The sequence below is a fragment of the Pyxicephalus adspersus genome, chromosome 8 (genome assembly GCF_032062135.1).
Source record: "Pyxicephalus adspersus chromosome 8, UCB_Pads_2.0, whole genome shotgun sequence".
In the NCBI taxonomy this organism is placed as follows: Eukaryota; Metazoa; Chordata; class Amphibia; order Anura; family Pyxicephalidae; genus Pyxicephalus; species Pyxicephalus adspersus.
The window spans coordinates 66,617,609-66,641,232 of NC_092865.1; the positions used below are offsets into that span (position 1 = coordinate 66,617,609).

Genomic DNA, 23,624 nt, shown 5'->3' on the forward strand with positions numbered 1-23,624 from the left:
GAAATATAATTGGCTATATATTAGAAATCTCATTGGCTATATATTAGGTCAGAGGAGCCGGCAGTGCTGAGGGCGCGCAGTCTCCTCACTGCGTATTGCCGCCTCAGCTCCGTCTACCTGCTGCCGCCGACCAGCGAGTGACGTCACACTTCATTATGCTAATATATTCTGAGCTCACCCACCCGCCCACCAATCAGAGTTGGGAGAGCTGCCCACCTGCCAGGAAGAGAATTCCATCATTCCTCGCATTCCTGCTGCGGAGAGCGGCGTTGTGTGAGAACTTTGCCGGGGTCCCCGCCTGCCCCCCCCCCCCCCCCCGGTATATTACTCATCGGGACCCCCGACCTCCTCATACCACCTGGATTATATCACCTGCCTCTCATCTCTACCGGATCTACTTCACCTGAAATCTGCTCCGAGCTACGGGGATTCCAGCCTCGGGTATTTATTAAACTTGCTGCTCTGGTGAGTTTACTGTGATCAGTGCTGTGTTGTTTATGACCAGTGTGATCAGTGCTGTGTTGTTTATGACCAGTGTGATCAGTGCTGTGTTGTTTATGACCAGTGTGATCAGTGCTGTGCAATGTGTGTGTGATCAGTGCTGTGCAATGTGTATGACCACTGTGATCAGTGCTGTGCAATTTGTGTGATCAGTACTGTGTGTATGGCCAGTGTGATCAGTGCTGTGTGTATGACCAGTGTGATCAGTGCTGTGTGTATGGCCAGTGTGATCAGTGCTGTGTGTATGGCCAGTGTGATCAGTGCTGTGTGTATGGCCAGTGTGATCAGTGCTGTGTGTGTGATCAGTGCTGTGTGACACATGTGTTTGTGTTGTGTGATGTTGTCACCAGGTGTATTCCCTGTGTACATGGTGTTCCTGTATGGTGACACAGTCCCTGTGTATTTGCTTTGTCTGTGTCATTGTATGATGAGATCACTGTCTTCCCACAATAAGGCTACACACATATTACAGTAAATGTCTGGCATAGGAAACACGCTGAGCTTTCCCTGCAATCGGCCATTTATTTCAGTCTATGGTTACTATCCAATATTGGGGCCCCTGGATTATTGGAGCAGACATTTCTGTCTTGGGATGTGCAGTCTGCCATCACATAAAGCACCTATATGATCCAATTAGTCTGCTCATCAATCTGCGGCTTGTATTTACATCATTGCTGTGTACAGACAGGTTGTCCTGCAGATTACGGGGTGACAACTGTCTGCCATGTTTGCTTCTGTGTTGTCACAATGGTAATGTATGATATAGTGCAGACATGGCCCTCTGTTCTCCCCATAAGGATCCCGCTTGGGGCAATGATGGGTGATGGCATGCAGACAGGAAGTGGCTGTAAAAAAGTTTTAATACTCAAAAGCAGCGCTGTAACAATGGACGACCAAGGTGTACTTCTGTATGGGACCTGATAAAAGAACTTGGCTTTTACGGTGCTGAAAGCACAGGGCCCGGGAAGTTCTGATGGCCCTTATTCAAAAGTATTGCAGAATAAGTATTGTCTACTCTCATTAGTGCTGTTGATTTAATGTACAGCGCTGCATAATATGTTGGTGCTATATAAACCCTATTTAATAATAAACTGATTGTCATCTCCTCCTGGTGAATGCATTGCATGGCTATGTGGGGCTCTTTAAATGAAATACCCTGCACAATGTTCAGATAATTGGGATGCCTAGGCAGCACATTGCAGCGTGTACAAGCTTAGTACCGGGGATTGGATCTACGTTATTGGGGGTCCTATATTGAGGAATTACTTTTATTTCACGGAGTTCTTTATTGGGGAAATCTCAATAAGTACATGGATCAGGAACAACAAAATCTGTTTGCCATTATGGTTGGTATTAATAGACAGGATTTATATAGCGCCAACATATTACACATCGCTGTACAATAAATAGAGGTTGTAAATGACAGACAGTGACACGGGAGGAGATGACCCTGCCCGAAGAGCTTACAATCTAGAAGTTGTCACCTGAATGGGAAGCTTTGTTATGTCCAGGTATGTGCCATTGTCCTTGCTCATACCTGAAGGTGTTGGATTGCTGCCAGGGCTATTTGTCTAGACAGCTGGCCAGGAAGGGGTTAAAGTGTGCCTGAGGACTTCACATGTCAGTGTAGGAGGGGGGCAGAGCAATCATTCTGCCATGGCACATGTTAGATGCGTTGTGAGTTTGATCATGAATAGTTTCCTTGTGCACCTGTGTTGCTGCTCACATCGCAATGCAAAATGCGGCAGTAGTGTGTTTTCCTCCCCCACCACTCATGTCATGAATGGCCTCTCTAAACACAAAAGCCAGTAATAATTAAACCATACAAAGCAACATGATCACATTAGAATGATTTGGAGATCACGTTCATATAAACAAGCCCAATCTGGGTGAAATGCATAAGTAAAGGTCATGTTGGACTTATCATTGATTGCCAAGAACAATAGGATTTCTATGAACAGATGCATGCTGTCTGCAGCCAGACAACTGAATTGTTTAGACTTTTAGGGCCCGGATGATCCTTTGTTTGGGTTTTGCTGGTAACTGGCCCATCGGGAGGCTTTGTAGCGGCGCTTACCAACCGGGACCCTCCAGAGATCGCTAGGGGCTCTTTGAGGAGCGGATCTCGTTCTTCCCACTGACCACCATACTAATATACTGTGAGATGTGGATATAGTCATAGGAAGATATTTCACGGGTCTTCCATGTTTAAAACATTAGAAGAACTTTAGAGTGATGGTTCAACTGTTCTCCTTGATGCTGACCTTCATAAATGCAAATACTGAAAGCAGAACTAAGCTAAAAATAACAAAATTATACTTACCCTTATTCCCGCAGATCCCTCGATGGTGCCGGTCCTTCCTACGATCCGGTCCCCCGTCGTTCTGGGATTCCACTTCGGAAGCAGTGGGCACCGCCATCCGTCTTCTTCTTGCCACGTCACCCAATCTCGCACTGCACAAGTGTGAGATCGATTAACTTAGCCGCTGTGAGGGGAGGAAAAAAAAAACGAGCTCATTGCGCATGCGTGAGATCAGCATCTGTTTCCCCTTGGTGGAAAAAATGCCCCTACTGCACATGCCGGAGATTGGGGCATGCGCAGAAGCAGCCAGAGCCTCCCGGGATGCGTGACTTGGGTATCCTGGGAGGCTCTGCGCTTCCATTAAGTCTTGATTGCTATAATATTAATATTAATAAAAAATATTAATTTTTACTTTAGAAGGTTTGTCTAGCCTTCTATGTAAAGTAAAAATGTTGAGTTTAGGTACGCTTTAAATCTGAACTCCTGGTAAAGTCATGTTACTCTTGTCTCTTGACTTATTTTAGTTTGGGGGGAATATAACCGCTTTACCTACTTTATCCATCACTGCTGTGCAGATGATTCTTATCTCTCTCTTCTTATCTTGACCAATGCAGGACTGCTGACATAACAATAACATTGGAGTGGGGAAGAGAAGTCCTTCAGGGAACAGTTCATGATAGCTGGGGGGGAAGGGCATGTAGCAAGGAAAGATAAGATGTAATCGCCCCCCCCCCCCACAAAAAAAAAAAAAGTTTAACCTTTGTAACTTGGCTCTTGATTTTTAAGGAACATTTTGCTGCAACCTCTATTTGCTCCATGAATGTGCTAGGAATTCTCCTTCTGTTGCTGCTATGAACAAATCCGTGAAAGGCTGGGGTCCTAAAACTTCTTTCCTGATCTTTAGGGCCACTTTTGGGTATGTGAAGTTGTGTGCCTCCCCTTCTCTGCCAGGCCCCACAGGGCACAGTGGTGATGTAGTGGGTTGATAAAAGCAACCAAGTTCCCAATGGGGGATATATTACCCCAACACACCAAAACTTGGCTGGAGAAGTGGTCTAAGCCAAGAACAACTTGCTTGCTCTACTTTCTATAGGCATTCATGTGTTTAACAAAATAGGTCTGAGACTCCCAAATCATCTGTACCTGGGAAATATTCTTGGGCTACGTACACACGTCAGATGATTCTTGTCCGAAAATCCCCTCAGGGCTGATATTGGGCGAGAATCTGGCGTGTAGAGCGCTCTTCATTCATGGATCTGTCCTGATGGATCCACAAAGGTTTGTAATGAAAGTGAAGAGGAGAGAGTGAATCGGGGTGCCACTCTGTTGTTCTCCACTCTCCATAGAGCAGAACGATGTATGTACAGCGCTCAATATGCATCGTTCAGTCTTTTGTCGTTTGAAAGGATCGTGAAAGATCCTTATCAAAGACAATTTTTGAACATATGTACCAAGCCTTATGCTCATAGATACCATCATGCCAAGGTTGTCTGTCGTGTTGTCTGTAAAAATCGAGTTACCCTTGTTTCTTTTCTGTAGTGTATTAAAGAGGAACTAAACTCAAATCAAGTCACCCAAAACCATAAAATCCACTTACCTTCAATCCTGCAGAGCACTCGATCGGTCTGGCGGTCTCTTCCATTGGGTCCCGCGTCATCCTGGCATCAGTCCAGGCTGGTGCTCTTGGTGCCACCATCTTTTCCTCCTCTTCCCGGTTCTTCCTACGGCACCCTACCCAGGCGCGAAATTGGGTGATGTAGATGGTGAAAAAAACTTGCCGATCTGACTGCGCAAGCGTGATATTGCCAATTTTTCCCCCTTTTGACGAAAAGGCTCCTTCTGAGCATGTCTAAGATACGCGGGCATGTGCAGAAGGAGCATCCCGGGATGCATGACATAGGTATTCCGAGAGGCTCTGTGCTTCCATTCATTCTCGGGACTTTTTTTTTTTTTTTTTTTTTTTGTGTTGCACTTAAAAAAAAAAAAAACAAACAGCATTTTTACCTTAAATAAAAGGGTTGTCTACACTTATATGGAAAGTGAAAATTGTGAGTTTAGGTACGCTTTAACTGCAGTAAAAAAATAATTCTAATTATTTTTGGCATTTTCCTAGCAAGCAGTGACGTGTTTACAAGTGACCCCGCTATTGTATTATTCCATATTTTCTAAATTATATAGTTATTGCCTTTCATTATGATACAATGTTATCAAGAACATTAACTTTTCTATATTTTGTGTCAGAATGCTCTAGTATTGGCATTTTGTTCTTGTCTGAAGATTTCATTGTCTCTTTAATGGAATTGCTATTAGGAAGTCAGATGTGCATTGGCAAACCTCTTCATATTCATCCAGCTTTGAACTTGCAGAATGCAGGTATCATAGCCAAGCCTGAAAATCCAAGGCTAAATGGCATTTGAGCTGTGTTTTAATTTCTCTAAGTGGGGACAAGGACTTCTGTGTTTTGCTATGTAGAGTCTTTTTATGTTTTTTTTTGCCTTGTACATAACAAACATGTCTAAAAGAGGTCAGGTCACACAAAACTGATATCTAGGTTATTCATAAAGTTTGTTGGGCAAAGTGACTGATTGGCATCACCTACTATAAGAAACTTCTGCAGTAAGTCCTCCCTCCTATTATACTTCTTGTCACCCATCCCCCTCGACCTAGGAGTCTTGTGTGCTCATTTGGATTTCATTCTCCTTAAAATAAATTGGGGATGAAACATGAGAAGCCTTTTAAAATATTTGGAGATGGTGTGCACACCTGGAAACTTCAGCTTTGGAATCTTGCAGCTTGAGTCTATTGGGGAAATAAGAAACCTAAAGTGGAAGGGAAAACAAAAACAGTGCTCAACCCAGAAATTTTTTTAAGCCGGGTGGAAAGAAATTTTAGGTGGGTGGCAGCCCCTGTATTGTGACCAAACTCTTTTGTAACTACCCAAAAACAGCCGGGTGGGTGCTGAACAGTGCCGGGTGGTGCGCCCAGCTAAAAGTGCCTGGGGAGAACCCTGAAAAAGTTAAAAAGCTCATCCACTTTTCTGTTTTTTATTATTTTAAATATATATAATATATACAGGTTGTGCTCCTTGCGCAGCTTACACTCCCAACTTAACCCAGGATAACTTAACTTGATGCATGTTGGAATTACGTCTTCGGTAGCCGGTGAGGGAAAAGCCAGACCTGAAAGTGGATAAGATGATGTATATTGGGAAACATTTCTGGGGTGTTTGCCCTCCTATTTGAAGGAGCATGCACATCCCTGGGGCCATCGACCAAATTCAAGGAACCCCTAGAAACTTTCTTTTTGGGAATGGATGCTGTAGGTATCATGAAAGGTACTAAGTATTGGGGGTGCAATACTAATTCAATCTGTATAATAATGGAATGTGTAATTTTAGCCTTGGGGCAATGTCACTTCAGCTTTAGGAACATGTAGGGGCTCCTTGAATTGGGTCGATGGCCCCAGGGATGTGCATGCCTCTTCAAATAGGGGGGCAAACACCCTGGCATAAATACTACAGACAATACCGAGTATAGTGGAACGGGGACCACTTTCTAGTTGGACTAGTGAAGAAGCAAGGCCAAAGGAGGAGGTAAATGGACTTCTGGTGACAGAATTTATGATGTGATATTGGCCTTCTCTGGTTGTTCCTTGGTTTTATTAATTAACCCCCCCCCCCCCATCCTTCCCTACAGATAGCTTTTAGGTGTAAAGCTACGTACACACTTCCAATTTTTATCGTTGGTAAACGAACGACGAACGATCCTGCACGATATCTGCGACCGATCGTATGGCACCGATCCTGTACATACAGATAACGACACGATCGTTCAAAGATATTGTACACACGATAGATGCGATCGTTTGAACGATACAGGAAGTGACGTGCACCACAGGAAGTGAGCGAACGTTCCTTCACCGCGCATGCTCAGACCATGGACGATCACTGAACGACTGTACACACGAGAGATGGTCAACGATCGTCGTCCAATCCGATCCGCCGGTCCGGTCGTTCATTTCCAACGACTATCCTCGTTCGTCCGCGTCGTTGGTTACTTTTTTTACGAACAATTTTTGGCCAATCGGTCGTTCGTCGTTCGTTCGTCGTTCATTTCCAGCGATAAAAATTGGAAGTGTGTACGCAGCTTAAAACTTTCTGGAGGAGGCTCTTAGGTTTGAACATCTCTGCTCAATTTGAAGAACGTAAAGTAATTGAGTAGATGTAGAGTAGTTCAAAATCTTCAAGAGGTTTTTTTTTTCAATATAAAAATATTAGTTTGTGATTTGCATGTACTTTGCATTGGTTCAGCATCTCTTCATATATATAAATGCCGCTGTAAATTCAAAGTAGGTTTAATGAAGAAAATACAAAGGTATACCAGACAAATGTGAGCTGTGTTAAAGTTAACCAATGTGTATCTGAATGTTCTTAAATGTGAAGTTGGATCGAAGTTATCATCTATCCCTGAAAACAAAATTCAAAAGTGAAATATAGCAGCTTACCAGTCCTTAGATGTGAAAGTGCTTTTATAGAAATAAACATGCTTTTCTTTGGTAGAGGGAGGCTAGAACCCAAGTTGGCTTTATTCCTGCTGATTGCAGAATTCCCTCTTACTTCGGCTACGTACATGCAATGCAGTAATTATTGTTGGAAACGAATGATCTACGACAGATGGTTCGATAATTGTTAACAAAAAAGTGCACAAGTACACCGACAAACAAGGAATCTCGCTGGAAACGAACGACCCTCCCGGCCGATCTGATTGGGTGTCGATCGTTGGTAATCTATTGTGTCATTCAGTGATCGTGGATTGTTCTGTGATACACTTTCTTCTGTACTTGTCACTTCCTGCATCACTAACGCCATTGTATCTAGTGGGTACATTATTGGTGGATTATATTTGAATGATCGTATGGTTACAACATGTACAAAATTGTTCACAATACGATGTTCAAATTAATTGGGAATAATCGTTACTTGTTCGTTTTAAAACGATAATTTTTGCACGTGTGTACCTTGCCTAAGTCTGCTGAAACCATTGTCAACTGGTGCAGGAAGTGAGGGTAAATCTTGCTAGCACCAAGTGCACAGCTTTGTGTAGTATGCGATTTATAAAGGGAACTTCCCCCAGTCAATCAAGGTGGATGAGGACTAAACACCCAGACGATGATCAGGTGAAGATGGCGGCACTCGTGATGGAGTGACGGAAGTGAAATTAAAATTGTTTGTAATTGGGCAGGTACACGAGCTAGAAATTATTTTTCTTCTAATGACTTAAAAATGTATGGGCTCTGTTCAGTTCTGTGGAGAGGGGAAGGGGTGCAGGAGGTACAGTGCTGTGCTTTATCATTTAGTATTCTACTCAGATTGCTAAATGAAATTGGGGGACCTCTGTATACGCACAAAATTTTTGCCTAAGATTGCAATCATTTGACTTGTGTGACCATTATATAGCATATTAGTTTCTTGTGTATATACAAGCTACCCATAGACGCAAGATGATCATTGCCTGAGTCAGCCACGGATGGTTACATTGATGCGTGATCATGTCTATGGGCCTTACCTAGACCCATAAATATGCTTGGTGGCTACCCAGTCCATAAATATGCAGAGTTCTATTGTGCTGGTTTATGCTATTATTGCACCACAGGATGATTGTATTGCTGCAGTAACTTTTACCACTATTGTGGTCTATGAATATATTTGGTTGTCAATCCTGTAGGGTAAAAAAAGATCTCACATCTTTGAACATACCTGACACCAGTGGATTGATCACTGTTGCACAACATTGATCCACCGGCCCCAGGTAAGTTCAGAGACATGTGGTGTGTCTTTGAGGGTTCACATAAGCTTGTTGTTTAGCCTTTACTGGAGCTAGTGTGATGGATGGTGATTTCCATGCATTTACCAGTGCTATTCTGGCCACCAGCAGCGCCTAGTTGCAGAGTTTCTTAGTGTGTTTCAGCAAGGGCATGTCAATTTTGCACAGGGGGGCTCCGGCTGGGTAATAGGGGGGTTTGTATCACCTGTGACATAAGGTCAAAGATTCTTTTCCAATATTCCTATGTGATCGGACAAGACCACCAAATATGTCCCCTGCATTCTCGCGACCCCTAAAACATAGATCGGAAGTCCCTGGGTAAGTCCAAACAATTCTAGTAGGTACCAGAGCAACAGAACTTTGTAGATTAATTAATTAATGCCTACATTAGGCGAGACTTTAGATTCAATAAAGCCTACATTAGGGGCGACTTTGGAAATGTTGTGGGCTACTTCGATCTGCTCCACCAGTTCCCATGATTGCTCTAGGTCCGTTTCCCAAGAGATCTGTCCGGCAGAGTCAGCCAGCGATTTACACGTAATTTCCAATGCTGTTTTGCAATAAGGGGTCTTTCCCCGGAGACATTTTGAAGCTTATGAATGATTGAACCTGGGCATAGTGAAATAATTCAATTGGGGGCTGTTCCTTATTTTGAACTAGATGGTTGAGACTCGGTATCAGAAATTAGATCTTCCTCTCTATAGAATCCATGTCTGCTCCAATACTTAAATTGGTGGGGTGGTATACCTGTTTGAAACTCAAGGTTCCCTCAAAGCAGGGCTAGGGGGGTGTAGGTCGCTTCTGGCTTGTTTTTTCTGGGAGTGACAATACCATGCTTGTGACGTTCCTGGGAACACTGAATACCCAAAATCTGCCAAAAAGATGTCTACTATCTACATTTATTTGCAAGATTTCAGAATCTTTATTTCCTGGATCTTGCTGGAAGAGTATTGTTCTCACCTCTGCGTAGGGAACGGCAAGGTCATTTAAAGTTTAATATTCCTGATGGTACATGGATTAACTATTATGCAGTGATTTTTACTGGGCGAGGTGGTAGTAATCTAATAAGTGGGCCATGTACTTTACGGCAAAGTCCTTATAGCCTTTGTAGTTATGCCAGCCCTAGGGGCTTGTGATGTGTTGTAACACGTTGCACTGTGTAGCAGGTTACATTTTCACTCAGCATATTGGAAATAATGGGTTTCAGCATATTGCATTCAGCAACACAGCCCAATGCACGTGGTGTGTATGAGCCCTTGTGGGCTCTGGGCAGAAGAAAATATTGTGGCATCTGCTAAATGTATTATTGTGCATAAAATATATGCATATTCGAAATGTTTACATTTTAGTTTGCAAGAATATCCTACGCTAGGAGGAAAAATAACTGCATGATAGCAGTATTACCGTACTTGCTGTGAGCAAGCCAAGTCACACTGTGCTTGCCATCTGTGCAGAGCTGCTGATGGAGTTCTGCAAGTACAGAACATGTACAAAGGATAATGGTATTCTTTGGCGAGTTTGAAGATCTAACATTTCATTTATTAATTGGAAGTAAAGTTTAGTATTCAATGGCAAGTTTAAAAATAGCTGAACATTGTATTGCCCATGCTGGATTTCCCCAGGTGCCCGTATGGTGGCTGGAGGTTGTAAACTCCTCTTTGCTCAGTCCCCGTTCCACCCATATATTAACACCCCTCCCCTTCCTATCTTCCAATTTGGCCAATGGACTGACTTGATCAATAAATTGATAGATTCTGAGTGTTTAAAATACCATGTGTCTTCTATAAAATCACATTTCTATGTTAGAAATGCAGTGTTCTCACCGACCCCTTTTAGCCAGGCGCACCACCCGGCACTTTTTAGTAACGACCCAGCTGTTTTTGTTGGTTACCGAAGAGTTGGGTCACAATACAGGGGCTGCCATCCACCTACAATTTCTTCCTACCCGGCCTAAAAAAAAAATCTAGGTTAAGCACTGGAAATGGTTATGGCTTCTGATGATTGATAGTATTTATCACCGCTCCAGTGTGCAAGCCAATGGTCCCATGTTGCCCAAGTCGATTAGGTTGTTTTTATCAGGACCCATTCCTAATTGAACTTCTGATTTATACAAATTGGGTTCAAGGAAAATGTTTAATGCAGGACATATTAACCTTAATGTTCTAGTAAAACAATAGGACAAGCAGATTGTCAGGTCCATGTTTTAATAGGATCTCTGTTTAGGGATTTCCTTGGGCATCTGCCTTTTTTACTTGTTGGCACAAATGGCAAATAAAGATGAAGAATATGTAGCCTGATGCAGAGATTTTAGTAACTTTGATTTGCTCGGTGAAGCAAAGTTGTCTTCGGTTGAAAATAGGACCGAGAAACAACTTTTCCATTATACCCTGTAAGCTCCCTGATTTACCACATCTAGACTTTCCTTGGTAAGTTTCTCAAGGGATCCACTTTTTGACTTTGCACTTCAGTTGTTTGTTTTAGGGGTGTTTAAAAAGTAAATTATTTTTCCCACAATTTCTCCAGACAGGGAAACTAGTTACTGTCCATGGATGAACAGATCTATTCCCATCTAAAAATATTCTTTGTTTACAAGAGTATTACTATGCGGAAGTTTCCCAAGTAGGTTCTGGTGTGCTGTGATCTCTCCTTCATGATCTCTCTCCTTCATGATATGTCCTTGTGATTGATTCGGAGAATATGGGTTCCTTTCAATGTGTGTCAGCTGAATTATGTATGTCAACACCTAAACCCTAGCAGTATGTAGATATTGGCAGGTATAGGGCAGTATGTGGTTCTGTATAATAGGGGTTGTGGGGAAAGTAGAACATTTGAACATTTTGTGCGTGTTGGTATGTTGTGGAAAGCAGCATGGACATGTTGCAGCCAGGGCTGTGGAATTGGATTTAGAAATCTTGGGGTTAAATGTTTAAATCAAAGGCTTTTATGTAGGAAGCTTGGTGTTTTATGTCTGTGCCGGTGGAAAATTGATATTTGAATGGCATATGATGGATAACCATCAGATCTGACATAAGGCAGGTCATAACCTGTACAGGATGGCATGTTTTGTCTAATGTCCAACATGATTTTCAAGAAATGTTACAGATTTTCTAAAGTTTGTTCCGCTGAAGTCCATCAAAAACTTTTTATTTTATTCTCATCATTGGAGTTAGGGTTGGCAAAAACATACAGACTTGCAACCAGCGTGGTTGAGTGGATGCCATTGCATTGCAACCCAGTTACCTTGCTACTATGTCACTGAATGTCCTGTACCTTGAACATTTTGGTCCATTGCCAGCTTCATATGGGAAAACCCAAAACCAAATCAGCTCGATGTAGATGCATTGTGTCGGGGAACAAAGTTACAATAGATGACTGGGGGCATTTTGGGGTCCCAAGGGTTCAGGAGACGTCATATGTTGGAGCCCCAATAAATTACACCGCTTTTTTACAAATTAATGCTTCTGTATTGGTACCATCAGCAATCTCAAAATTGTGTGTGAAATCAGAATGACCTGTTCCAGACATTAGATATGCTCTTCATAGCATAGCACACAGCAGTACTGCTTTGTATTATATTGCAGTCTGTTTGGGATGTCTTGCACAATTAGTAGTGCATGTGCAATGTGTTCATGCATGCCAATCCTCTATATACTAGTAGGAAAGCCACTAGTATGTTACCTACTTGAATGAATTACTGCACCGTGTCTGCAGCTACATAGATCATCCATAGCCGGGTAATGTAAATCATAATTTATACAACATTGGTCTTGGCATTTATTTATACTTTAAAACCCATGTCCACTAACTTTTTAATCTGACTCTATAGCTCTGAATTAAACTTTTGTAAATGGAAAAAAGGCAAATGCAAAATGTCATCAAACTCACAAAGCACCTATTTTTATTTTAACCTTTATTTCTTTCTTTTTCTATGTAGCTGTCCAGATGAATATGGTGCTGATTTTTGTACTGTTCACTTTTTACCATACTTTTTATTTAACAGTGTTCTGTTTCTATAGTAGAATTATTTTGCTTGTGTTCTGAGCTCTGTCCTTGTGTTGGTTTGTCGTAGAATGTTATATCAGAAAAGGCTGTCATTTCTAAATGCCGTTCTTTGAGCTCTGGCATTGTTTGCTTCCTTTGGCGTGCATGAAATCCTTTGCATTTTTCACATTCTCTTTGGAAACAATTTCTGGAAGTTCAGTGACAGAGGTTTCTTCCAGTAACAGATGAGACGGCTGCTTCTGCGTCAAATGCGTCTCTGGAATGTACCATGTGGGATATGAAGCAATAATTAGCTACGGGGTCCCAGTACTTTCCTCTTGTTTGTTATGGAACACGCAGTAGGAATAGGGTTCTTTCCGTACACTGGAATCCTTTTCACTGAATGGCGTACTTGATTTCTTTTATGTAGAGTATATAAGCTGCTTTTACGCTTCTTTTGTTTCAGATCCTGTTTCCCTATAGGCTTTGACAATAATTCATAAAAAGAAGCTGATTAGATTGTGTACACTTTTTGCTTCTTTTCATGTCACCCGCCATAGCTGTGTCCTACTGATTTGCATGCCAAATGTCCAGTCCATGGCTTTACTAATCAGAATTAACATCACAAGACTAGCATCCTTTTCAGATTGTTTTCATTGTGCATTCTATTGTAGATTTTAACTCTATATTTTGTTTTTCATCCTATTAATGACAAGCGAAATGACCTTTTAAAGGTTAGTAAAATTCTTTTTAGAATGTCTCAAAGTGGCTTATTAAATGGTAGTTATCTAACAAATGTTTAATATTTGGTTTGTACCTGGGATCAGATTCTTATGTCTATGTTGGTTGTTCTGTAATTCTTAACTTTGTTACTGACCACCCATTTGTTTCAGCACCTATACTTTTCCTAAGCCTATAAATCTTAAGCAAACTAAATAGGGAGATAGGAACCCCTTTATAGAGGCTTTAACTGTGCTAATGCAAAGGAAAATGAAGGGTTCTGTGTTTCTTTATGGTATTGTCAATCGCCATCCAGTAAATTACATTAAACATACAAACGATTAAGACTTCTGGGACCCCTGTCTTTCTTGATCGTTTGTATGTTTAACTTTGCCAAGTCAAGTAAAGATGTCTATTTTTGACACATTTCTGCAAATTGCCAATGGCATCGATTTGGGGTGCTTGGCAGAATCCTGTTCTGTTTCTAGAACTAATTGTTTAAATGTATTTTTTAAATGTGACCTATGTCGGATAAAGTGAACCTATACTGTGTAATCAAAATCAACACTAAAAGTCCCACCTAAGAACAGGCAGTACCATATGATTAATATTTCCTTCATTAGCTAGATCTTTGATGTCCTTCTTTGCTATGTTAACAAAGGTCATTTAAGTGATCAGACCCTGTACATGGCATGGAAAAGAAAAAGGAACTCGGAAGACTTCTCCAAAGAGCATCTATGAATATAGGGCTATCAATATTTAGCAATAGCAAATATATCAAAATCAATTTAAAATTATTTGGTTTGTTATTGGAGAGTACACCAGGTCATTTGGAATTAATCTTTTTGCATAGTCTTCTACTGCAGCTGTTCTAGGAACTGACTTCCCATTTTCCCAGCTGCTATATAACTGCCCAAAGGGGGGTGACCTTCCTGAATTCTGATTGGCCAGTGCAGTGACCATTATCAGGCTTGTGCCTAAAACTTGGTAACGGTGAAACTAAACCTATTATTGTGGCATTAATGCCGAAGAAAGATTCAACTGGATGTTCAATGAAACAAGTGGGCTTTGAAGAATAAGGCTTAGTACACACAAGCAGGTACACTTTTGGATCGAAACTGATTAGATTCTGAAATAGATTTTTAATATTTGCACAAAATGGCTTGTGTGTAAGTATTAGTAAATATAATACATCTAAATGGAAACCCAAAAAACTGATTTACTTGTGCTCTTTAAAGAACAATGTGAGTGACATATCTAAAATGGGGATCTGTGGGCCTTTTTCTAGTATATGTGTATAAAGTAGATCCTGTTTATATCCACAATAACATTTATGGGTTTTCTTTTAACAATAAAGCCCAAAAAGTACAGAAATGATGAGCATTTCATACAGAAGACCTCTCCTTTTGAAAGTTGTCCTTCTGGCTTGTGACCTATGTGTCACCCTGTCAGTCTCCAGTATTCCCATCCCACATATTGTCCATTTAGTGACCTAGTAATCCCAGGCCACATTGTCCCGTTGGTGACCTGGTAATCCTGTTCCACATTGTCCTGTCACAGAGTGGGTAATCCTAGGCAACATTGTTGTCAGCAGTTGCTTCAAATTCTGCAGCCCTTCTAATTGTCAAAATTCTTTATAAGCAATATGACCTCAGGGCATGATCAGTCATTGTATGTGCCTTAAATTGTAACACGTATGGGCATTTAAGGTGTAAGTCCCATCTCATATATATATATATATATATATATATATATATATATATATATATATATATATATATCTGGCATTTAACCAAACCAGTGTTGCCATGGGGTTGATGACCCACAGAACCCTTGTAAAATCTATTTTGTCCAAATAGACAATTCTGGAGACAAGAATGTCTAGTTAAATGGAACATTCTGGTGTAAAATGCCTTCCAGGATAGTGATGTTTGGGCTGCCTTTGGCTTTTTCCTTTTAGGCCAAATGCTGGAGGGCTCTCTTAAATTTTCTGTCAGTCTGCAACTACTTGGGCCTGTAGTTCTTTGGTACGGGTCTTTTTTTGGGGCTCTTGATTGCATTATATGTGTCAGTGTGTTGTATGTAGGGCCGTGTTGTGTGGATAGCCGTGTTATCCCCTGGTTTGGAAATCTATTTGCCATGATTTTTGTCCAATTTCGTTTTGTTAATTGAGAGGGAAGGTTTCCAGCCAATTGTACCACATCCCTAAATCAATTGTAAAAAGAAAAAAGTAATTTTTTTTTGTTGGCGGAAGTTTATTAGGTTCTCGTAATAAATCGTAATACAAACAGTTTAAAATTCATCAATAATCATTAATTATCACTAAAAACAGCCATATGAGATGCCAATCCTACTATCGACCATAAAAATAAAAAATTGATGCATTCCATTATGCATTCCATAAAGTTTTCATTAGACCTTATATTTAAAGGTAGAAACTCCTTTAGGGGCTTGTATTCAAGGTGAAATTGTGGTGAATACCCCTTATGTTTTGGGGGGGAAACATATCTTTCCTATACAACAGCAAATTGTTCCACCCCTATTCACTGCTCTTTACTCCTGAACTTAAGATCTCTTCTCAAGGCATTGCTGCTTATCTACCGTTCTGCATACACACAAGCAATAATTGTCATTAGAAAACGAACGAATGTCGCCGAACAATCCACGATCACTAAACGACTGTACACGGAATAGATGGCAGACTATCATCACCCAATCAGATCCGCCGGGATGGTCAATCGTTTCCAGCGACATTCCTCGTTCATCGGCGCCACTGTGCACTTTTTTCACTACCTTCCCTTAACTCTTTAGCATCTACAAAAAGTCTGCCTTTGTGTGCTACTCTGCTGTTTCATTGTTATAAAATTTTTACCCTGGCTAAAGTTTGTGTTTGGTGGTATTGGAAATGAAACAGGAATAGTGTAGCTGGTCTTGGCAACTGATCTGTAGTTATGAAAAAATGCATTAACTGGGTGGATGACATTGTAAAAACGCTGCATAATATGTCAGCAATATAGAAATACTTAATGTGTATCTTCATGGGCGGCTGGTGTTACTAAACGGGTATTTTCTTAAAGCCTTGAATCTTCTAGCTGTTTGTTTGTTTAGGCCTAGGACACAGACATTGCATATTTAAAATGCAAACATTCTAAATTAGCCTTGATGATATCAAATTCCTGGCCAATGACCGATCAAACATTTTGTTGTTGGTGCCATATTTTCTTGGGATTATCGTTTTGGTTAAATGTTCTTATTTGTTGTGAAATCTGCTGAAATACCAACCAACGCTTCACCAGCTTTGGAGAATTCTTTACATCTGTCGCCTTATCTTTATCCAGGTCTATACATTCCTCGTCACTTGAACATTTGGCATTAAAAACTGATCTCTTCTGTAGCCCAATGCCACTTTGTACAAAGAATAACCTAGAAGGTACAGACTTTCCATGGGCTTTTCTAAAGAATGGGGTTTCCACAACCCTGCATTATGTTTTATGTATCTGTTTTACAAAACCACAGACATTGTCGTCTTGTAATTCTTGCTAATTCCATCAGCAGCTTGAAAGCTTAATTGCATAGGAGTATGTGTGTTGTGAATTTTGTGCATCAAAGAAAGAAAATCTGGTTAATCCTTTTGGAAAAGGGATCTATTTTTGTGTATAATATGACCGTCTAGCTTGTTTATATGTGAAGTATAATCTAGGGAGCTTTAAAGTTTTTATCTAAAATGCTTTGTATGATCTGTGTCTAATAAAGTGATAGTAGGAAGCTTTCAGGTCACATTCTTCTGGATGGTAGAAGCCCCCGTGAATGTTGGCTGCTGCGTCTGTGAGCAATAGAACTACGGCTCCAGTGCAACATAAGTGAGAGTTAAAGCCTACTTGTAAATTCAGAATGGCCAGTGGATGAACATTTTTATGGACTCTTCCAAACACAGGGCCACCATTAGTCATTACTTGACTTCCTGGGTCCTCCCTCCCCATGTTTATATTTCCAACATTGCAGAAGTACCCCAGTCCCTCCCCCAAGATGGCAGCCCAGGCCAAAAACCCTTTATTAGCACAGTTTCGTGTTGCATCACTTTACCTGGTACCACACTATTCAGTGTCAGGAAAAAGATGCTGCTCCGTTTTCTATGTGTTGTTTTAACAATCTGTGCACATGCTTTATTCTTAAAGCGGAACTAAACTAAAAACAAAAAAAAAATTACTTACCTTTTAATCCTTCAGATTACTCCATGGCGCTGGTCATTCTTGCAATCCAGTCCGGCCTCATCTTCGGATTCTTCTTCATCCTGGCACCGTCATCTTCCGCCATCTTTCGGTCTTTTTGTGCCGTTACCCGATCTTGCACTGCGCAGGTGTGAGATCGGGTGATGGAGCTGCTGTGAATGGGGGAAAAAGAGCACCGATCTCACTGGGCATACGTTAGATCGGCACTCTTCCCCTTTAGAGAAAACAATCTAGCCCCTTCTTCGTGTTTTTAATTTAAAGGGTTGTCAACCCTTCTATGTAATGTAAACGTGAGTTTAGGTACGCTTTATTTTATGTTCAAACCAATGTGTCGGTGAACAAACTCCATGGATATACAGGCCAAATGTTTGTCCAGGTTTATACATGAAGCACCTTGAAAGCCTTGGTGTCGGACTTCGAAGATGGACACAGGTGCCAGATATAGAAGTAATGAAGATGGGTGTGCAAAGACCTTTTCAGTCTTTGTATTGGGCTGGAATGATCTTCTCTTTGAGGAAAACAAACGTATTTTTGTTTTAGTTTTTTATATATATATTTAAAACCACCATTTCCTCCTTGCCCTATTATTCTTTGTCTTTGTTTTTATATATCTTTTTTATCAAGGTGCTTCTGAACATAGCCTTGTTAGTCTTAACAAAGGTTGATAGAAGTAACCACAAGCAATGACTCAATGTTTGCATATTTCAGTGTTATGATCACTGAGTAATATAGTCTATAAACATTCCTCGATAAATTTCAGTTAATGTAATGAAAGTACCAGGCGTATGCAATGATCTACAGTGTGCGTTGGGAGCTTTATTGCTCTTTGCCACGATCTGGGTAAAAACCTTAACTAGAAAGTCCTATCTTTGTACACCAAGAGCCTGATTAAATATTGCTCTCTTAGAAGATAGACTAAGATGGGAGAACTTGGAATGGATCTAGTTCCAGATTAAAAATATTTGACAATAAATAGCAAATGATTTTTAAGAGATATCTTCCCAAGTCTTTTGCATACCCAGATTCTTCCATGAAAGTCCATTTTGTTCATCTTTTTTGAGAATGATTCTGATTATCAAAGCCATGTGTTGTGGGTCCCCCCAGATCAGAAATGCTTGATGACTATTTATCCATAAAATACCATTACAAGTGTAAACATATGAGATGTCACTAACTTGAAACACATACAGAGAAGTGCTGACAACTCGGTAGACTGTTTGTTTATAAAGCGTTAAATCTGAAATTTACTGACACATTCTCTTGTTAAAGCGGAAATAAACCCAAAACAATAAAATCGGCCTTCAATCCCGCAGATCAGTCTGTGGATCGGGAGGTTTCTTCAATGGAGTTCCTCGTAGTCCTGGTGGTCTTTGGCCTGGTGCTGAGGGAGTCCCAGGCGCCGACATCTTCTCCTCTTCCTCCTTCTTCTCCTACGTCACCCAATCTCACACTGTGCAGGCGTAGATTGGGAAAACTTTTTTCCTTATTGATGCAATGGCTCCTTCTGAGCATGCCCGAGAGGGTTGTCTACCCTTTTTATGTAAAGTGAAAAAATTGTGAGTTTAGGTACGCTTTAAGAATCTTCCAGGGCCACATGTTTAAATGGCTTTTACATCTAACTTGTTTTGTTCAACCTTTTTTGAAAGCCTGAAACATTCAATGCATGCACGCTGGCTTAACAATAAATGGCGTTCTTTTGGGCATACACACCTAAAACAAACCCTTCTATCACTCATAAGGCAGGTTTTTTTTTCCCCTGGACCCATGCTCTGGGCCCATTAAAAGATCCCAAAGCATAAACATACGTTAAGGAACTATTATTAAACAGTATTTGTACAGCACTGCATAATATCTAGGCGCTTTATAATAAATAGGGGTTGCAACTGATAAGACACAGGAGGGGGATATCCCTGAAAAGCTTACAACCTTCATCTTTCTGAAAGAGTAAAGCTATGTACACATCTCCAACGGTTCTCACCTGATAATTGGCTCAGGGCCGATATCAGTCGAGAATCTGGCGTGTGTAAAGCACCAGTCATCCATCGTCCAAACCACCATCCTGGCCGATCCATAGACAACTTACCGTGGTTTTGTTTCTCAAGAGTTTTTTTTCTTACAGATGTTAGAGCAAACTATCCAACTCTAGTCCTTGAGGGCCACAAAACACCTTACTAAATGTACAAATTTTTGGGAAATTCTATAAAATGTGTGCACATCTTGGTCTTCGAGACCTGAAGTTAGACTAAAGTTCCAACATTTTGTGTCGGCATTTCATATTTCCTGATTGAAGTATCTTTGCTTTGACAAAGAATGTTTGCAAAGATCTTCGGATAAATTACAAGCAGAATTCCAGATGCTGTTATACAATTGACTTGTCATTATGGGCAGCTGCCACCAAATATTCTATGCACTGTCAGATGTCTGTAGGAATCTTTCCGGCTCTATGTATAGATACAGTGAGTGGTGTCTGCCATGTGATTTCTAATGAACGGTCATCTGTCATGGATGTTATTGGCGCTCATCAACTAGAACTAGGATTTTGTCCTCGTAGACTTGATGGAAGCATTGTATGGATCCACTGCTGGGATAAAAAAAAATGCTACAGCGGGAACACAGAAAAATTAAAATACTGGTGTAAAGCTAGGTATGGACTGAATTCTCTATATAACTTTTTTATTTTTTGATCTGATAAGTGCTGGTATCTTTGTCAGGACTAGGCTGTAGGGTTCTGTTTTCTGTTTAGTTAGCTTTAAACACATAACTGAATAGGGCAAATTCTATCTACAATCAGGTTGATAATAAATGAATCCAAATACTATTTGTGCATTCTGAATGGGACACCGAAACATAGATGCTACACTTGTATATTGTAATAGGAATCATAGGAAGAAGTTGGTGACCATTGTAGGACCATTGCCTGTTGAGCAAACTGAAAGGTATGCAATATCCTGGAGTTGCCCTGGCAGGCACAGATGCACCATCAGCTTTTGAATGGTGACACTAGTCATCATGGTAGCTGTTACAACACACCATGTTCTAACGCCTCAAAAGGATACCTAGGAAGGTTCTGATTAAATAACTCTGAAAAATTGTACCCAGCCTGGATTTTGCATTGATACATGGGAGGATAGAAGCAGACAGGCTTTTGAAGGGCAAATATTAGGTATATATTTTTTAATGAAGTATTTTAAAATGGTATTGACTCCAACAGAGACCAATTATTCTAAACACAATACACAGAGTGACAATAAAATATCTATTATTATAGAGTTCATTTTTTGGTACAAAGTTAATAACCATATGTTTAAAGATATCTCGCAGTACCCTACGCGTTTCGCCTTGTTTGGCTACCTCAGGGAATCAAATGAGATCAATAACATATATTTGCAACAAAATTGTACGTAAGTAGTAAGCATCCCTAGGGTTCACATTTTCTCATCGGGTCTGACTGTAATGTATGAGGGAGTTCATATTTGTGTGATTATATGAAACGGTGCTAAGTGAGATATATGTATTCAATAATTTATTTTCATGCTATATCAAGTGTCTGCATATCTTTCATCAACCGATCTGTATCGGGTTGCAAGGTGTAAATGTTGGAGCATATATTTCTCCATCCTTTCTTAGTGTGTTATCAATATATTGACATCCAAGTTCATTGATTATCCAGAGTTGTTGTTTGGTATGGTGAGAACTAAAGATCAGTTTTCTAGTGCATTGGTGGTTGTGTTCAATGTTGGCTTTTAGGTATCCACTAGTCATTAATTTTATTGGGGGGCTATAGAGACCACAGAAACTGCCAGTGACGAGTCTTTGTCCTCTTGGCTTTTTGGGCTCTGTTCCACAGATCAGGAAGTTGGATAGGAAAGTATTGTGGATAGAAGTGGTGGAGCGGTGCAGATAAGTAGGTCTTGCTTTTGTTCCTATAAAATAAAACTAAGATTGCTTGGAATGGACAAAGTATAGATTAGCTATAAAGCTAAATTTTATGATTTTGTGTGTAGCGCTCTAAAAGCAGGGAAGCAGGGCACATAGGGGGCATGGAGTCATCCTCTACATAATTTTACCTTGCTTTCAAACTGGTCTGTTCCATTATTTACAATAAAGATAATAGGAATAGTAATGGATAATCTAAGCATTGCAGATCTGTAGGTTATGAAATGATTAACAGGCTTTTAACTATCTTTTGGTTTGCCTGAGTGAATTTGAGAGCAGTTGGGATTTTTCATGATGGTTCTTAAGCTTGTAAGAATACCTGTTCTAGTCTTCTCTGGTCAGTACAATTGTACACATTTAATCCTCCTCACACAACATCACAGGTGCAGTTCTTGTTTAGCCGGAAAAAAAGGCTGCTTTGCATTTCTAAACTGCAAATTCGGACTTTATAAAGTGCTGATTTGTTACTTGGCATGATTTTTATAAAATGTAGGTGAGAATGTGTATCCTGGGTATTTGCAGTAGCCATGGTGGTAATATTGCAGTATGTAAAAATTCCAAAGCTTCCAGTTACAAAAGTGAAGATGGATAAAACAAATTCAATTAGGTATATCTAATAGTCCAAAACTTCCAACTTTAGAGAAGTTGGGTGGGGGGAAATATCTTTGTCTTATTTTTGACTGTATAGGATGATGCGCTCCTTTCATACAAACTTCTGCTGTGCTATATTGTACGGGGGGGGGGGACATTTAGTGTGGTGCAAATGCATGCTATCAAAGGTTTGCCTTTCTGATTTAAAGCAGTGCATGTGTCTAAATATAAAATACAGCAAATAGTTGTATGGTGCCTTTATTGTCATTGCATTGGGCAAACAAACTAATATTAGCGACACTTCCAAGTCTTAAAAAATGACTTGTCCCTGCTCGTTTGAGAACTTTGATGTGCTCCAGAAAGTGTGCAGCCTTTGAACCTGCTTTACCTTTGTCCTAGTATTTGATACTTTAACACAGCAGCCAATTCCTTGCTAACTTATGCAAGAGTCTAAATCGGTGGTCGCCAACCTTTTCCGACCTACGGACCACTAAATGCACAGAATCCCGACCGCATATACGTGGGGAGCAATGTCACTCAAAGGGAAAGAAACTTTCTCTATAGTTGCATATGGACACAACCCGCCCACTCTACCATCTCCTGACCACGCTGGGGGTGCATCGGCAAAAGCCGTGGACTAACGGTTGGCGACCAATGGTTTAAATTGTAAATTTTAAACAATCAGCCAAAACATTTAAATCCACCTACTTAATGTTGCATAGACTCCCCCTTGTGCCATCAAAATGGCTTCAACCCACAAAGCCTGGACAGACCTGTCTTCTTCCCACAGTCCATCCTACTGGTATGTTGTTCCCAGGTAAAAAACTAGTCTGGCAATCTTGACATGTTCTAAAATGTGATTTATCAGACAGTGCCTGGCTTTTTGCTTCCATCACATCTCCCTCAAGAACAGACTAGCTTTAATGTGTCAGACCAGAATGTAGGTCTGACATAGATGAAAGAGGTAGTCTTGTTTGAACTGGAGAGCGTTTTTGTCAGATTATGAAGTTATTTTTGTTTGTGTTTTAATGATAAATTTTACAAAATGGTGCATGGAAATGTCTAACTTTGTTTTGGCTGTTCATTAACAGGGTCTTCCAAGGAATGGAGACTCCATTGGACGTACTGTCAAGAGCGGCATCCTTGGTACATGCAGATGAAAAACGTGAGTAGCATCAACAAAAATTCATTCCTCACACGTTCCACAATCTTTTGGTATAACCTAGGCACATCTCTTCTGCTACATATTTTACTTTAAATAAAAGGGTTGTCTACCACTTTTATGTAAAGTAAAAATTTTGATTTTTAGGTCATTTGGTAGCTTGTGTTTTGGCATTTTCAGTGAGTGCAGAAGTAATGGTTTTGCTGGATGGTTAAACGGAAATGGGAGTTAATTTTGGCTTTGCTTTTACTTTGTTTTTTATCTGTACTGTCAAGGGATGTAAGTTTCTGTAAATTAAATCTTTTGGTAAAACAAATGGCCCCCGTCTTGGGGTTCAGGATAGAAAAGAAGCAAACGGGTCAGGTTAGTGTTTTTGTGAA

General features: G+C 40.4%; 1 protein-coding gene across 2 annotated transcripts in view; it reads left to right on the plus strand.

Annotated features, from left to right (window-relative positions):
* Positions 1-23,624, plus strand: part of VGLL4 (vestigial like family member 4) — an 83,070-nt gene that overhangs the window by 1,573 nt on the left and 57,873 nt on the right. Inside the window, exons 1-2 of one of the 2 annotated variants that reach the window (XM_072420999.1) lie at positions 314-465; positions 23,174-23,247. In XM_072420999.1, coding sequence (XP_072277100.1) covers positions 23,187-23,247 — 61 coding nt within the window. In that variant the 5' untranslated portion in view covers positions 314-465; positions 23,174-23,186. Of the gene's footprint in view, positions 1-313; positions 466-23,173; positions 23,248-23,624 lie in introns of those variants that run through there. The other variant, XM_072421000.1, reaches the window with a different exon arrangement.